This window comes from Molothrus ater, chromosome 12 (genome assembly GCF_012460135.2).
Source record: "Molothrus ater isolate BHLD 08-10-18 breed brown headed cowbird chromosome 12, BPBGC_Mater_1.1, whole genome shotgun sequence".
Lineage (NCBI taxonomy): Eukaryota > Metazoa > Chordata > Aves > Passeriformes > Icteridae > Molothrus > Molothrus ater.
The window spans coordinates 14,795,991-14,807,834 of NC_050489.2; the positions used below are offsets into that span (position 1 = coordinate 14,795,991).

At 58.1% G+C, this 11,844-nt stretch overlaps 2 protein-coding genes across 2 annotated transcripts; one reads left to right on the forward strand and one right to left on the reverse strand.

The window, feature by feature from the left end:
• Positions 1-359: 359 nt before the first annotated feature.
• Positions 360-5,816, forward strand: ADGRG3 (adhesion G protein-coupled receptor G3). The gene is made up of 13 exons (XM_036390504.2): positions 360-456; positions 896-925; positions 1,013-1,172; positions 1,254-1,362; positions 1,896-2,036; positions 2,125-2,247; positions 3,011-3,050; positions 3,130-3,230; positions 3,701-3,813; positions 3,960-4,243; positions 4,505-4,598; positions 5,006-5,292; positions 5,701-5,816. The coding sequence occupies exons 1-13, from the start codon at positions 375-377 to the stop codon at positions 5,814-5,816; spliced, it is 1,680 nt and encodes a 559-aa protein (XP_036246397.1). The 5' UTR covers positions 360-374.
• A 1,233-nt stretch (positions 5,817-7,049) lies between these two features.
• Positions 7,050-11,651, reverse strand: LOC118691377 (uromodulin-like). The gene is made up of 9 exons (XM_036390543.1): positions 11,635-11,651; positions 10,740-10,806; positions 10,087-10,254; positions 9,314-9,519; positions 8,628-8,788; positions 8,194-8,439; positions 7,867-8,026; positions 7,445-7,589; positions 7,050-7,150 (listed from the first exon to the last, which is right to left on the reverse strand). Exons 1-9 carry the CDS (start codon positions 11,635-11,637, stop codon positions 7,050-7,052), a joined length of 1,257 nt encoding a protein of 418 aa, XP_036246436.1. The 5' UTR covers positions 11,638-11,651.
• Between the last annotated feature and the right edge of the window lie 193 nt (positions 11,652-11,844).

An 11,844-nucleotide genomic window follows, 5' to 3' on the forward strand; every position in this document is an offset into this window, starting at 1 on the left:
CCCACCGTCCCCCTTCCAGCTGCCTGCCGATCATCCCCGTCCACCCAGCTGGGGCAGGAGGGGAATATTTCATCCTGGAGGCCTGTGGTGGTGCCCAGTTTAGGATGAGGATGCTCCAGCATTTTCTGGGCTGGTCAGGGCCATCAGGAGTGTGGGGAGAAAGGGAAAGCAAAGAGCCCCGAGCTGTCAGGGGCAGGAGCCGGGCGGTTGCTGCCGTTGCTGAGAGCTGGGACAGGAGGTCACTTGCCAGCCCACAGGAAGGCGTGAGGGGCTCCCAAAAGAGGAACAGCTCTTGCGTCAGAAGTGGCCACAAGCCCTGGGCGAGCCTGGGGAGGAGCAGAGCTGTTGGGACAAGGGGAGCAGAGCGTGGTGGGATGGCCGGGGGCAGCCAGGAGACCCCACAAAGTGGCATGAACTTGTTCCTGGGCACTGTCCTGCTGCTCCTGCTGCTGCCAGGTGAGTGGCATCCTTAGCACCGGGGGTGGTGCATGGGCTTTGTGGGAAGGTTTTCCCAGGGGAAGGTGTTCACCAAAAGACCAAGTGGGGATTTCATCCTGAAACGTGGACAGGCCAGAGAGGAGCATCCCCACTGGGATGCGCAGAGGTGAGCAGAGTTGGGGGCTTTGTTGCTGGGGGCTTTTTTAAAACCTGGGCTCAGCAGTCCAGGGTCTCCTTTGTGAGCCCCTCTGTCAGGCTGGACACGGTGGTTGTGCCCTCGCCAGCTCTGATCGCTGTCCAGGTGTTTTTGAAGCCCACGTAACTGCAGGGCCGTTCCTTCAAAACCTGGCAGCTGCCAGACTCTCCTGCCTTCTCCTCCCCTTTCCCTCTGGACAGAGGGAGGGCTGACCCCAGATTTTGGCGTTTCCTCCCCTTTCTCCATATCCCCCTGTTCCAGATGTTGCCGAAGGACAGGACAGCTGTTCCGGTGAGTGTCCCCTCCCATTCCCCCCCTTGCTCCCAGTGCCCACCCCGTGCTGTGGTGCCCAGTGGTCACTGCTGCCGCCCTGCCCAGAGCTGCAGCGGGGTGATCAGCACCGGGAGTGCTGCAGTGTGGAGCTGGAGCAGCAGAGCCCAGGCAGCAGCACCCGAGTGCTCCACCTGTCCCAGCGCTGCCCGGAGCTGTGGCGCTCCCAGAGCCGCGCCTGCGCCTGCCTGAGGGAGCACTGGCTCAGGTAGGGGCAGGGCTGGCCAGGACAGGGTCTGGGGGCTCAGTCCCCATGTCCCCGTGTCCCACAGCCCCCCTTGTCCCACAGGCTGCTGCAGTCAGGGTGGCACAGTCGGCTGGCTGGGCTCAAGACTCTGCTCTTCAATGTCAGCAGGGCTGTCACCCGTGATGTCCTCATCACCTTCTCCCCCAAAGAGGTGAGCTGTGCCCCTCCCTCTCCCTTGCTTGGAAGGTCTCACACCTTCCAAGCATCCCTCACACCAGGGCGTGGTGTGCCCTGCTGTGCTCTTCCTCCTCCCTGTGGGGTTGCATCATGGGCCCCCATCAACATCCCTTGGCAAGGAGTCACGTGAAGTGGTGCTTGGGAGGAAAGAGCCCTCCCCAAGGAGCCCTCCCAGCAGACCAGGTGGGCAGGGGGAGTGTGAGGCAGGAAAGGAGCAGAGACAGGTGTAACCTTGTGCCTCCTGCCCACCCAGAGGCACTCCCAGGCTCTGGATGTCCCAGGGGACCATGTGTGGGTAGAGAATCTGCCGGGTCCCACTCCCAGCTCTGCCCCCATAGATGCTGAGTGCTGGGAATGAGGTTCTTTCCTTCTGCTCTCAGGGCTCCTGCCAATGTTACTGAGCAAACCCAGCTGGGCGGGGCTCAATTTGTGCCTGGAGCAAGATTGGTGGGTTCTGAACAGAGATGTGACCTGGCAGCAACAACCTCTCACTGTTCTCTGCTGCAGGGCCCCAGCAGGCTGAACAGCACAGAGAAAGGGAAGGCAGGTAAAATCCACTTCCCCAGGGAGATATTCCAGTCCCTGGGCAGCCAAACAGTGCGTGTGGTGGTGACAGTCCTCAATATCCAGCAGCTTGGCATGTTCAAGGTACAGGCTGGCACTGCCAGCATCCTTCCCGCTGCCTCCAGCCCCTGCCACCCACCAGCTCAGCCCTTGCAGGGTTTCCCCTCCACAGGAAGTCAACCAGACAGGGCAGGTCCTGGACAACACCGTGGTGGGCATCACGGTGGGCGAGAGCAGCATCTCGGGGCTGCAGGAGCCCGTGCAGATCACCTTCCCCCACGGGGAGCTGCCCCAGGTGAGCCAGCCCCGCAGGGCTGCCCTGCCCTCCCCTGCAGTGCCCCTCCCCGGGACAGGGGCTGATGCTGCCCTCCCCATGCAGGGGCTGCTGCTGCTCTCCCCATGCAGGGGCTGCTGCTGCCCTCCCCGGGACAGGGGCTGATGCTGCTCTCCCCATTCAGGGGCTGCTGCTGCTCTCCCCATGCAGGGGCTGATGCTGCCCTCCCCATGCAGGGGCTGATGCTGCTCTCCCCATGCAGGGGCTGCTGCTGCTCTCCCCATTCAGGGGCTGCTGCTGCTCTCCCCATTCAGGGGCTGCTGCTGCTCTCCCCATGCAGGGGCTGATGCTGCCCTCCCCATGCAGGGGCTGATGCTGCTCTCCCCATGCAGGGGCTGCTGCTGCTCTCCCCATTCAGGGGCTGATGCTGCTCTCCCCATGCAGGGGCTGCTGCTGCTCTCCCCATGCAGGGGCTGATGCTGCTCTCCCCATGCAGGGGCTGACGCTGCTCTCCCCATGCAGGGGCTGACGCTGCTCTCCCCATTCAGGGGCTGCTGCTGCTCTCCCCATGCAGGGGCTGACGCTGCTCTCCCCATGCAGGGGCTGCTGCTGCTCTCCCCATTCAGGGGCTGATGCTGCTCTCCCCATGCAGGGGCTGATGCTGCTCTCCCCATGCAGGGGCTGATGCTGCTCTCCCCATGCAGGGGCTGACGCTGCTCTCCCCGGGGCAGGGGCTGCTGCTGCTCTCCCCATGACAAGGCTGACGCTGCTCTCCCCCTTGCAGGGTGTCACTCCCCGATGCGTGTTCTGGGATGCCAGCAAAGGTGCGGCTGCTCGGGGCAGGGGTGGGGCGGGGCACAGGCGCTGTCCCAGCGCTCACAGCCGCTCCCGGGCCTCTTGCAGGGCAGGCAGGAGGCTGGCGCAGCAGTGGATGTGTCACACAGCCCGGGGACAAGGGGACAGTCTGCTCCTGTGACCATCTCACCTTCTTCACCCTCCTCCTGGTGACGATCCCACTTCCTGCAGCTCCTGCTTGTTCCCTGGCAGTGCTGCCTGCCCACTTTTGTGGCCCCTTGGGTGTCATGAGTAGCCACACAGGGACAATTATAGCTGTGCCCAGGCAAGGCAAGGTCCCAAACCCGAGCCCAGCCCCAGCTCAAGAGGGCAGCAGCAGATCAGCTGGGCAGGGCAGGCTGGAAAAGGCCCCAGCTTGGTGCAGGCTCTGGCAGAACAAGGCTTGAGGTCACAGATCCTGGTGGAGACTCCCAGGAGGGTGCTCACAGTGATCCATTTCACCCACAGAGCATCTCCTCTGAGTCACCACTGCCCTGCTTCCCCTGAAGATCTTCTGGGGCTGGTATGGGGTCCCTGCAGCAGCCCACTGGGGCTACCAGCCCCATGGCTCTGGTACCTGCAGTCAGGTTTCCTAGGCTGGTGCAGGGCCTATCTAACCCAACATGTGCACGTTTGGCAGAACCCAGCTCTGGATGGCTCCACAGCAAGAGCTCTGCTGGCTGTTGCCACCGCTGGCTGTGGGGTAGCCATGGCTTTCTCCATCTTCACCATGGCCTTCTGCATCTTCGTCAGGTGGGATGAGCCAGCAGCTCCATGGGGGCTTGTCAGGCTGGGAGAGGCGTGAGGCAGTGCCAGTGCCTCTCCTGGACCTGCTGTGCCACAGCCCAGGGCCCTGCTCAGCTGTGACCCTGCCCTTCCTGCTCCCTGTGGGGACACAGGTGCAGGTTCAGGCTGGAGGAGACCGTCCGCACCAACCTGGGGCTGCACCTCAACCTCGTGGGCAGCCTGCTCCTCCTCAACCTGGCCTTCCTGCTCAACACTGGGCTCGCTGGCAGGGCCTCCCCAAGCACCTGCAGGGTCCTGGGGGGGCTCACCCACTACTGCCTGCTCTGCTGCTTCACCTGGATGGCGCTGGAGGGCTGCCAGCTCTACCTCCTCTTTGTCAAGGTCCTCGGCACCTACATCCACCACTACCTGGCAAAGCTGTGCCTGCTTGGCTGGGGTGAGCAGCCTGGGTGAGAGGGGCAGTGGGAGGTTTGGATTGGGTATTGGGGAAAATGTCTTCACTGAAAGGGTGGTTAGGTACTGGAACAGGGGGCCCTGGGCAGTGGTGGACTTCCCAACCTTGGAAGTGTTCAAACACGAGTGGATGTGGCACTTGGGGACATGGTTTAGTGGGTGAGTTAATTAATGGCTGGACTTGATGATCTTAGAGTTCTTTTCCAACCTAAACAATTCTGTGATTGTGTCTCCCTTCTTCCAGGCTTCCCTGCTCTCGTGGTGGGAGTGGCAGGAGCTCTTGGCAGCTATGGAGAATACAGCATCCAGACCATGGACCACCAGGCCATAGCCCACCTGTGCGTGTGCCACTGCCCACAGGGCTCAGGGGGCCCTTTGGCACAGGGAGGGGCAGCTCAGTCCTGCCAGGAGTGCAGCAGTCAGGGATTGCACCCATCTGCTTTGGCTTTGGGCCATGCTTCTGCTTCTGCTTCCTTAATTGTGATTGCCACACATCAGCCACCCCCAGCTCTCATGCTGAGCCTCCTCAGTCATGCCTGCAGCCTTCCAGGTCATGGAGGGATGTCCAAGGTCCACCTGGAGCTTGTCCAGGCTCCCTGCCAGCTGAGCAACACGAGGGCAGTGGATACCAACCCCTGTCCCCCTGCTTCACCCTGGCCTTGGAAAATCCCAGCAGGGGAAGGCTCCCATGGGTGCTGCTGAGGTTTGCAGGGCTGCTGGAGGCACCATGGTTGTCTCTTTTCAGGTGCTGGATCACTTCCAAATATCTTCTGGTCCACTACATCACCAACTGTGGCTACTTTGGCCTCATCTTCCTCTTCAACATGGCTGTGTTTGGGGTGGTGACCCACAAGAGCTGCAGCTTGCAGGGCACTGGGGCAGTGCAGGGACACCGTAAGCCCTGGAAGGTGGCTCTGGTGGCAGCAGGGCTCTTCTGCCTGCTGGGAGCCACTTGGGCCCTGGCATTCCTCACCTATGGCATCTCCTCTGCAGCTGTGCTCTACCTCTTCACCATCCTCAACTCTCTGCAAGGTCAGCACTCACTCTGAGCTGGGTTCCCTGGCCTTGGGTGGGGAAGGTGGAGGAGGCAGAAGCCAGCCTGGCTGTGGGTTGACCAGGGATCCCAAGGCACCAGTGCCTTCCCAGCACTGCCATACCCCTCCTTTTGTCAGGGCACACCAAGCAGCAGGTCCCAACTACCAGCATGGAGCTGCTCATGGCCCCCAATTACACACTCTCCACCCATGGTGGGTTTTCTGAGAAAGACATTCCTGCAGAGGACTAGGGACACTCTCCACTCCCAGCCAAATGGTTCATGTGAAGGAGGGGGTGAGCTGAGGGAATCCCCTGGAAATGGAAGGAAAGTGTCATTAGCATCCTGCCAAGATGCTTCCCGTTGTCTCCTGCTGCTGCTGAGTGTTTGTCTTCCTTTCCCTGCAGGACTCTTCATATTCATCTGGTTGGTTGTCCTCTACTACCCAAAGACAAAGGAGAGCACTGGTTCCCTCTCCTACATCATCAAACATGACAAAACCACCACAGCCTCCCAGGACTAGCTCCTGGCTAGAGCAGCTCCTGGCTGGAGCTCTCTCCCTGACTGCACCTGCATCCACCGAGAGCCATCCTGGCAGATGCAGCTTCCTCCCAGAGGGAGAGATCAGCTAACAATGCCTCAGTTTCCCCTTCAGTGGGCATGATCCACCTCAGCAGGGCTCTTTGCTTTGTCCCTTTCATTCCTGCTGGGCTGCCCTGGGCAAGGAGCTCCACAGATGATGCTTCTGCAAAGTCCCTCCAGGCTGCAGCTCCATGGTCTCGAGGTGGCCCTGATGTCATTCCCCAGGGGACAAGGAGGAAGCCCCCAAAGCACCTGCCTTCAGCCATGATGGAGCCATCACCCTCTTTGCTCGAGGTGGCTTTTGGTGCTGAACCAGCCCAGCAGGGAGTTTCCTGCCACTGGAGGGAGAGGGTTGACTTGCTCCAGCCCAGATGTGGGAATTTTGCATTTGGGAATCAGCAAAAAGAAGAGGAAATCCATGAGCTTCTTTGCAAAACATCTCCTTGCTCTCTGGCAGAGATCTGCTGTGTGTCCTTCATGCCAAACAGCCTCTGGGGCCAGCAGCAATTCCCTCATGGACATGATGCTCTAGCCAAAATGCACATACAGCTGCCTTGCAGGGCAACTGCTGTCTTCTCCTGATCTGTGTTTTGGTATTAAATCCCTGCCTGCTGGCTGAGCACTGTGAATTTAGTCTTTAATACCTAAATTATTGTTTGTTATTTGCTTTATATTAGGGATGTATCAGTGGGAAAATCTTGCTGGCCATTTGCCATGAATGAAAAGAGAAATGTTAAGAATGAAGGGAGAAATCACCATGGATGGGTGCACACACCCACACACACACACACACACACACACACACACGTGTGCATGCACAAAGCAGCCCTTTCTCTGCTAACGCTGCCTTTGTGTGGCACAGAACTATGCAAGGACCAGCTTTGGTATCTAGAGTGAGGTACTTCCATCTCCCCACATGCCAGGGTGACTCTGTGGGGGAGAAGGAAGCAGGAGGAAGGGCTCTCCCATCCCTGGGTACATACTCTGGGTTCAGAGACTATGGGTCTGCAGGGGAGAAGGTCCAAGAGATGCAACAGGGGACAGAAACACTGTGATGCACCTCATCCTTCAAGCACTGTTTGCACCCAGCCATTACCCCCTTCCCCAAAACACCCACAGAGACACAGCAAGAGCCTCTCTGCTCCTGTGATGTTTATTGGGAAACAGCTGTTTCCTAACCCATCCTCCGCCCCACGCTGACCGCCGCAGCAGCCACAGCGAGCACGGCAAGCACACCCAGCAGGACGAGGGCCCTGGAGAGCCACGGGCTGGGTCCTGCCAAAGAGGAGAGAGACTGGGTGTGTATCTGGGTCCCCTGAGCCCTGCTGAGGCATCTCCTGACTGGGGATACTTTCAGGGAGATCATCTCCTGTGACAGGCAGGAGCCACAGGAGCTGGGGGTACTTTGGGATCCTGAGGAAGCTGACAGGACTCAACACCTCAAATGGCCTCCACCCACCCCTGCTGCCTACAGCTCAGCATGCATGCCTGCTCTGAGCCATGCTGTAGGTAGGCTTGCCACCAGCCCTGCTCCTGGACTGCCCTTGGTGCTCAGGAGGACATACATACCCGCTGGGTCCTGCTGGTCACTGCTGGAATGGTGGATCTCTGCTCCTGAGGAAGGAGCAGCCAGCAGGAGGATGGGCCCGTAGGAGACAATCCTGTTGTAGTCATCTGCCAGTGCCCGCCTCCTCCTCCAGTGCCTGGGGCATTCCTGTCAGCAAAGCCAAAGGAAGGGTGAAGGGAGGGCAGGGGAGGGCACCCTGCACCTGGGCCATCCTGTAGATCTCCCTTCCTTTCCCAGGGAAGAGGGAAAGGAGGTCTCTGGTGGGTTCAGGCCCCTGCACCTTTGGTGCTTAGGGCCTCTGATTCTGGAAGTGTTTATTCTGTGAGGCACCCAAAAGCAGAGCAGAGCCCCTTGTCCAAGCAGAGGCAGTGAAGGGAGGTCCCACAGCCACCCAGGGCAGGTGCAGCCCAGCAAGGGAGCTCACCTTGGCACAGGGCTCTGGGCTGTCAGGAACACAGAGCTGCACACGGCAGTGCAGGAACATCTCAGGGTAACCAACAAACTGAAACATCTGGAAGCTGAACTTGGCAGTGGTGCTCTCCCCAATGGCATTCAGATAGGTCACTGTCTCGTCATGGGGACACCTGGGACATGGGGGCTGGATCAGTGGGTGGTAAATGGGGTGGAGCAGGGTTATCCCTGTGGGATAACACATCCCCCAGGGAATGGGTGCAGCCCACAGGCCTATTTCTGTCTAGTCCCTGACAGACTGTGTGCAAGGAGACTGGATGTGCTGGGGACACTCTCTCACCCCTGCTCAATGAGCTTGTGCTGCGTGTCCTGGTGTGGATCTGTGCTCGGCGTGGCCCAGCAGTCCAGAACACTCAGCAGGAAGTACTTGAGCTGGTGCTGCCCTTCCATCTTCAGCAGGACATAGAGGGTGTCCGTGAGGGGCACAGCCACACTTGGCAGGTGATAAGGCTCGAGGTAGGAGGGGGATTTGTAGAGTCTCATGCTGACATTGAAGTGTCCTTCTCTGACCACAAGCTGTACCAGCCTGAGAGGGGAGCACAGGATGAGAGCTCACAGAGCAAGGAGGTGGGAAGGACCTTGCACAGGTGAAGCCACCAATGCTCTCAGAGCTCTCTAGGGCTCCCCAGAGCCTTTGCAAATTGTCTCACTGAATCTACTTCTCTCCAAGCTCAAAGACACCATGTGAGCAGCCAAGTGAAGTGGGACACTCACTTGTCAACAGCAGTGAGAGCGAAGGGCAGTCTCACCACCTGCTGGTAGGCGTAGATGCAGGAGAAGTGCACCTCCAGCTGAAAACTGCGGGAGATCGTGGCCCTGGGGACCTCCTGCTCCGACTCGATGGCGTTGGAGTAGGAGACATGGGAGCTGTTTTGCTGGGACAACACAGAAATCAAGGTCATGACTAAAGCCAAGCACAGAGCTGCAGGTTCAGAAGGCACAACTCAGCTGTAGCTGTTCCAGGCCTGGATATCTGCTGGGCTTTCAGCCTGTGCCAGGGGGCTGATGGCACAGCAGTCAGGACAGTGGGCACAGGTGAGCACAGGGCTCTGCTGTGCAATGCAGAGCTCGAGCACCTTGTCTGCTCCCTTCCTGCTCCATGAAGCAAGTCAGGGACCAAGGGGACAGGGCTGCAGAGCTCACAGGATGTCTCCAGAAAACTGAGGGCTCCTACCAGTGCACAATGAGACTTCCAAGCTCTCCTAAATAAGACAAAATGTGCTGCCAGCAGGGGTTTGGTGGGGGCAGAAGAGCTTTCTGACATCCTTAGGGAAGACTTTCAAGGGGAATGAGAACTTTTCAGCACCCAGATACAAAAGCAAAAGCCTTTGGGGTTGCCCTTTGCTGTCCCACCTCACCACATATGCTCCTCTCCTGGCTTTGGAGCTATGCATCCTCACCTGGATTACTGATCCACAGGCAGTGTGGTTTTCACCTGTGAGAATGGCTGCAAAAAACAGCTCACCCTCTTCTTCCTTCTCTGAGACCTTGCATGCCTGGTTCTTCAAGTGGACAAGCTCCAGTGGGATTTTCAAGAGCTCAAACACCTCCTTCCTGACCATCATCTTCATGTGCTCTTCCTCACAGGCCAGCTTCAGCACCACATCTGGGGGAAAAAGCCATCTGCAATAGCAATGAGGGAGAGGCCTGAAGGAGCCCCAGGCCAGCTGGAGGGTGGCACAGTCCCACTGAGCTCAGCAGCCTCTCATCCCAGCCTCGGTGCAGACTGCAGGGCTCTTCAGAGACACTGGGCAGGAGACAGGCTGCTCCCTTTGGAGGGCTGTCCACACAACCCCCACAGTGTGTCTGGGGCACCAGAGGGACAGGGACCCTCTCCTTCAGAGGAAGAAAACAGAGTTTGTGGCCAGTGTCTGGAAGGGGCTTCACTGTATCTGTGCCAGGGTGGATGTGCTTGTTCTGAAACTGTGAGGGAGCTGTGCCCTGCTGCACCATGGCACAGCCAAGCAACTCAGGCGTTTGGGGAAGAAGAAAATGGCTGGGTTTTCTACCAGCACATAGCCAGGGTATGGCTGTAGAGGTGCACAGTACACCTGAAGCAGGAGCTGGGATGTGCTGCAGGGGTGGAGAGCAATGATAACACCAGTGCCCATCTCCCTTCCCTCTGGTGCCCATGGACAGACTGGGGAAGGCTCACCAGCATTCCCAGCCCTACCTTGGCAGAATTCCCCTGTGAAGCCTGGCTTGCAGCTGCAAACTGGTCTGTCCACAGCCACCTGGCACTGCCCCTGGTGCTGGCACGGGTTGGGCAGGCAGGCATCTGGGCTCCTCTTGACACGGAGGGCAACCCCTGACCTCGGGCCATGGGTGCTGGCCAGCTCACCTGCAGCAAAGGCAAGGCAAGAAAGATGAAATGCAGCAAGAATTTCTCCCTGATGAGAGATTTGAGAACTCACCCCACAGCAGGAAGCTCTGCACAGCTCTCAGGGGCTGAGATCCTCACCTGGAGCCAGAGCAGACATATCTGAGGATGAACCTGCTGCCTCAGCTTGCTGGGAGGCTGTGAGACCTCCTCAGCCTGGCTGTAATCTGGACCAGAGCTAAGGGGCCTGTCACTGTCACCAAGGAGCATGGTGGCACATTGCAGCACACCCTTCCTGGCTGGGGGGGACAGGCTGCAGTTTCTGCCAATTTTGCTGGCTCCTGGAGCCCAGTTCCTGCCTCTCTGAGCCCTGTTCTATTGTTCCTCTTTAGCATTCAGCAGTGTGCTGAATGAGGAACTTGAACATGGATCAGGTGGAGGTTTGACCTTTCCTTGCCATGCTACCCATCCATGACCCAGCAGGGACAGAGCACAGGGACACTCACTCTTGTTGCCTTCACAGCCAGCCAGGCAGAGCACAGAGAGCAGCAGCAAACATCTCACAATCCTGTCCTGAAAAACAAGCAGGCTCTGGATGACTTGGATTTGTTATCATGCTCACTGGAGATGTTTGCAGTCATTCAGAAAGGCTGAATCCTCAAGCATTGGTGCAATATTTTCTGTGCTGTATTTCCATGAAGCAAAGTAATTTCCCATCCCAAAGGTCCAGATCAGCCTTCCTTCATCAGGTTAACACAAGGGTCAAATACTCTCCTGAATTTAGGTAGCTATTCCAGAAAGGAGGTGGGAGAAACCAGCCCTGAGACCCACAGGGATGTGCTGACAGTTATAAAGCCACATTTCAGTGGCAATTTGAGTAAAGCTGCACAGATGGGACATCAATCTGGGCTCCCCAAAGAGGAAAGAAGTTATCCTCTTCCCACTATAGCTCTTTTGAAGAGTTAGGATTTGCAAGAGGATCCTCACTGTTCTGGTAAATCATAACTATAACAAGGAGACAATGGGATAGTAAAACAAACCCAAAGCTTTGAACATTACTAAAATTAGTGTCAAAAGGGCAATCTCTTCTGTTGGTACAGATAATGCATTTCTTTAGGGAAACTATTGGCACAACGGTGGATCAGCCCTGGACACCAGATACTCCTTATCAGAGATGTGGATGCAAGTCAGCCAGGACTGGTGTCTGGGCAATGCTGAGAGCAGGACAAAGCCAGTGCCAAAATCCCCTCACACAGCTCACCCACACCCCCCTGCACTGACCCTGAGCAGCTGGACAGGAAGAGTTAATGCCCCATCTGCTCCTTGCTCAGCCATTCTGAGAGATCCATCCTGAGAGATCCATCCTGAGAGACCCCACCACCTTGTTCTCCCCCTGCTCACCATTGCCAGGCTGCTCTCTGCTCCTCCACCCATGTTCCTTCCCCTCGGGGGTGGCTCGGTGCCTCCTCTGTGTGCCTTTTATCGCCTCCCGACAGCTCATGGCAAACACGCAGCCTTTGGGATTGCACAAGAGCCCGCTGGGCATCCCTCGGGGCCGGGGAGGAGGAAAGGACTCTCAAAGTCCATCCTCCGTGCCCATGAGCCCACAGC

Bases quoted from the DNA above. Each gene is read 5' to 3' on its own strand.
- ADGRG3 (XM_036390504.2), top strand. From the start codon at position 375: ATGGCCGGGGGCAGCCAGGAGACCCCACAAAGTGGCATGAACTTGTTC. The intron at 2,248-3,010 runs GTGAGCCAGCCC...TCCCCCTTGCAG, and splicing joins CCCACGGGGAGCTGCCCCAG to GGTGTCACTCCCCGATGCGT. The intron at 3,814-3,959 runs GTGGGATGAGCC...GTGGGGACACAG, and splicing joins GCCTTCTGCATCTTCGTCAG to GTGCAGGTTCAGGCTGGAGG.
- LOC118691377 (XM_036390543.1), bottom strand. The intron at 9,520-10,086 runs GTAGGGCTGGGA...TTTTTCCCCCAG, and splicing joins CACAGGGGAATTCTGCCAAG to ATGTGGTGCTGAAGCTGGCC. The intron at 8,027-8,193 runs GTGAGAGAGTGT...CCCATGTCCCAG, and splicing joins CACAAGCTCATTGAGCAGGG to GTGTCCCCATGACGAGACAG.